General features: G+C 48.5%; 1 protein-coding gene across 1 annotated transcript; it reads right to left on the bottom strand.

The window, feature by feature from the left end:
• Nucleotides 1-787: 787 nt before the first annotated feature.
• LOC123065997 (uncharacterized) lies at nt 788-1533 on the bottom strand. The gene has a single exon (XM_044489174.1). The coding sequence runs from the start codon at nt 1418-1420 to the stop codon at nt 992-994; it is 429 nt and encodes a 142-aa protein (XP_044345109.1). The 5' UTR covers nt 1421-1533; the 3' UTR covers nt 788-991.
• Between the last annotated feature and the right edge of the window lie 483 nt (nt 1534-2016).

The raw sequence follows: 2016 nt of genomic DNA, 5'->3' as shown, positions 1-2016 counted from the left end.
CTCATTCTCACTCTCATCCAACTCAGCGAAAATATTATATTTTGATCCTTATAGCTTGCTTACATCACTTTATTATACTTGTTCTCAGGAAAGCATGTTGTCCGATGATTCAATTAGACAAGTGGCAGCTGACGACATCGGGTATGCACGGATGGAGGTTTGGAGATGGTATGCAACAAAAATATTCCGAGCCTCGAGGGTTGCTCGATCATGCAACAACAGTTATTGCTGAAGGCCGTCGGGGAGAGAGATCGGTTTAAGAACTGAGGGATATAATCGTCCATCCAATTTGATTCTAAGTTACCTTTTGCTTTCCTTGGTCTGAGTGATTAAAGTTACGAGCAAAGGAAAAAAAGGAATGGATAGAGCATTAATGAGAGTATCATAAGCATTGGCATCTAAGTGAAAAATATGACATGACACTGCATTTAATAATGTGAAAGATGATTGTAATATCGTATTATAATGCAATATCATAATACAACAAACGAGAAAATTATATTAAAAACTAAATTGTAACCATAACTTTATATTATAGTTCTACAAATGATAAAATAATGATAATATGATTATAGTGTATATACTATGCATTGGGGAGTTCTTATCATAAATTAGCAATATGCACATAATTAAATAGTATCATGTGCATAATACTAGTTTATGATACTGCTCATAGTGAAAGGTGGTAGAATATCACCGCACCATCAATGGTAGACAAATAATTAAGTTTACAAAGCGATCGAGACTGCTCCGTATGGATTTAGTAACGCTGCAACTGAAGCATCCATGGTAGGACTAAATCATTATTATTAAACATGTACATATCTGGTATCTACGCACGAACAATTAAATCAAAGAATCTTATACTCAACCGAAAGAGATAAATTTTTACTGTTATAAGATGGGAGGAAGAAAGGAAGAAGCTGCATAACTCTTCATGGTCACACGCAACCGACCGGTCAAGGAGTACTCTTCTAAGCTACCAAAGCTTTCACGGTGGCAGCACGGCCGAGGGAGGGTCGCTCCTGGCGCCGCTGAGGCCATACTTGGACCGGACGGCCGCCGACTTCGGCGTGGCGCCGACGCCGTCGCCTGACTTGCGAGGGGAGGACCTCGGCGAGCCGAAGCTGAGCTGGCGCGCGTAGCCCACGACGGCTCTGGCCCACTTCCTGATCTGGCCTTTCAGCTTGCCGGCGTCGACGTCCTTGAGCGGGCCCGGACCGATGCTGATCTCCAGCCCCGAGAAGCACCGCCTGTACCGCCGCTGATCGGCGGCCTTCTTCCCGCCGCTTCTGCTGCCGCTCTCCTTGCGCTGCATCACGGCGACGTCGCGGCCGTTGTCTCCTCCCTCTACTTCTTGGACGGCCTCCTCCGCGTTGTGCCGCGACGTCGACGGCGACGGCTTCTTGCCTACCGACATCGACGCTTCTGAATTATCAACCGGTAGGGCTGCGATGGAAGCCGCGGCTTGGTCTCTCGCTTGGCGTCCATCTGAGGTAGGTGGTATATATGTATGTGGTAGCGCAGCATGCGTGCGGGCCGAGGAGAAGTGCCAGGTCGTCGTTGCTCGCTGCCGGTGACGTGCGAGGTTGCTTCTAGAGCCGCTCCGCCGCGTTCTGATTTGTACACGTACCGACGTACGTACGCTTAATATTCCCTGGGGTTTAACGATCAACGGCGGCACAAGGAATGGGGATGGACACCATCCTGTCCCTTTTTTCTTTTAGAAGTACTCGAATGAGTACAAGGGATGGGTGCTGGTAGGAGGGGATTTTAACCTGCTGCGAGGGGCTAGGGATAAATCCGATCTGGTGCCAGATTCACGTGGACGAACAATGAACTCGAACTAAGCGGAAGAAGCCACAGAGCAGCGGCCCCTTTTGTAATCCGCGGATAGGGTTTCTGCCACCCGCCGGTGGCCCTATCGATCTGCCACGTCTCCTGTGGCCCTAGTGTCATGGGTGAGCGTGAATTCCGGTCCTTGCCGATAGGAGGGCTACGATTTTATGTGTGTCA

This window comes from Triticum aestivum, chromosome 3B, assembly GCF_018294505.1.
Source record: "Triticum aestivum cultivar Chinese Spring chromosome 3B, IWGSC CS RefSeq v2.1, whole genome shotgun sequence".
Lineage (NCBI taxonomy): Eukaryota > Viridiplantae > Streptophyta > Magnoliopsida > Poales > Poaceae > Triticum > Triticum aestivum.
Note: the sequence above shows the minus strand (reverse complement) of the source record. Positions and strands in the feature narration are given on the sequence as shown.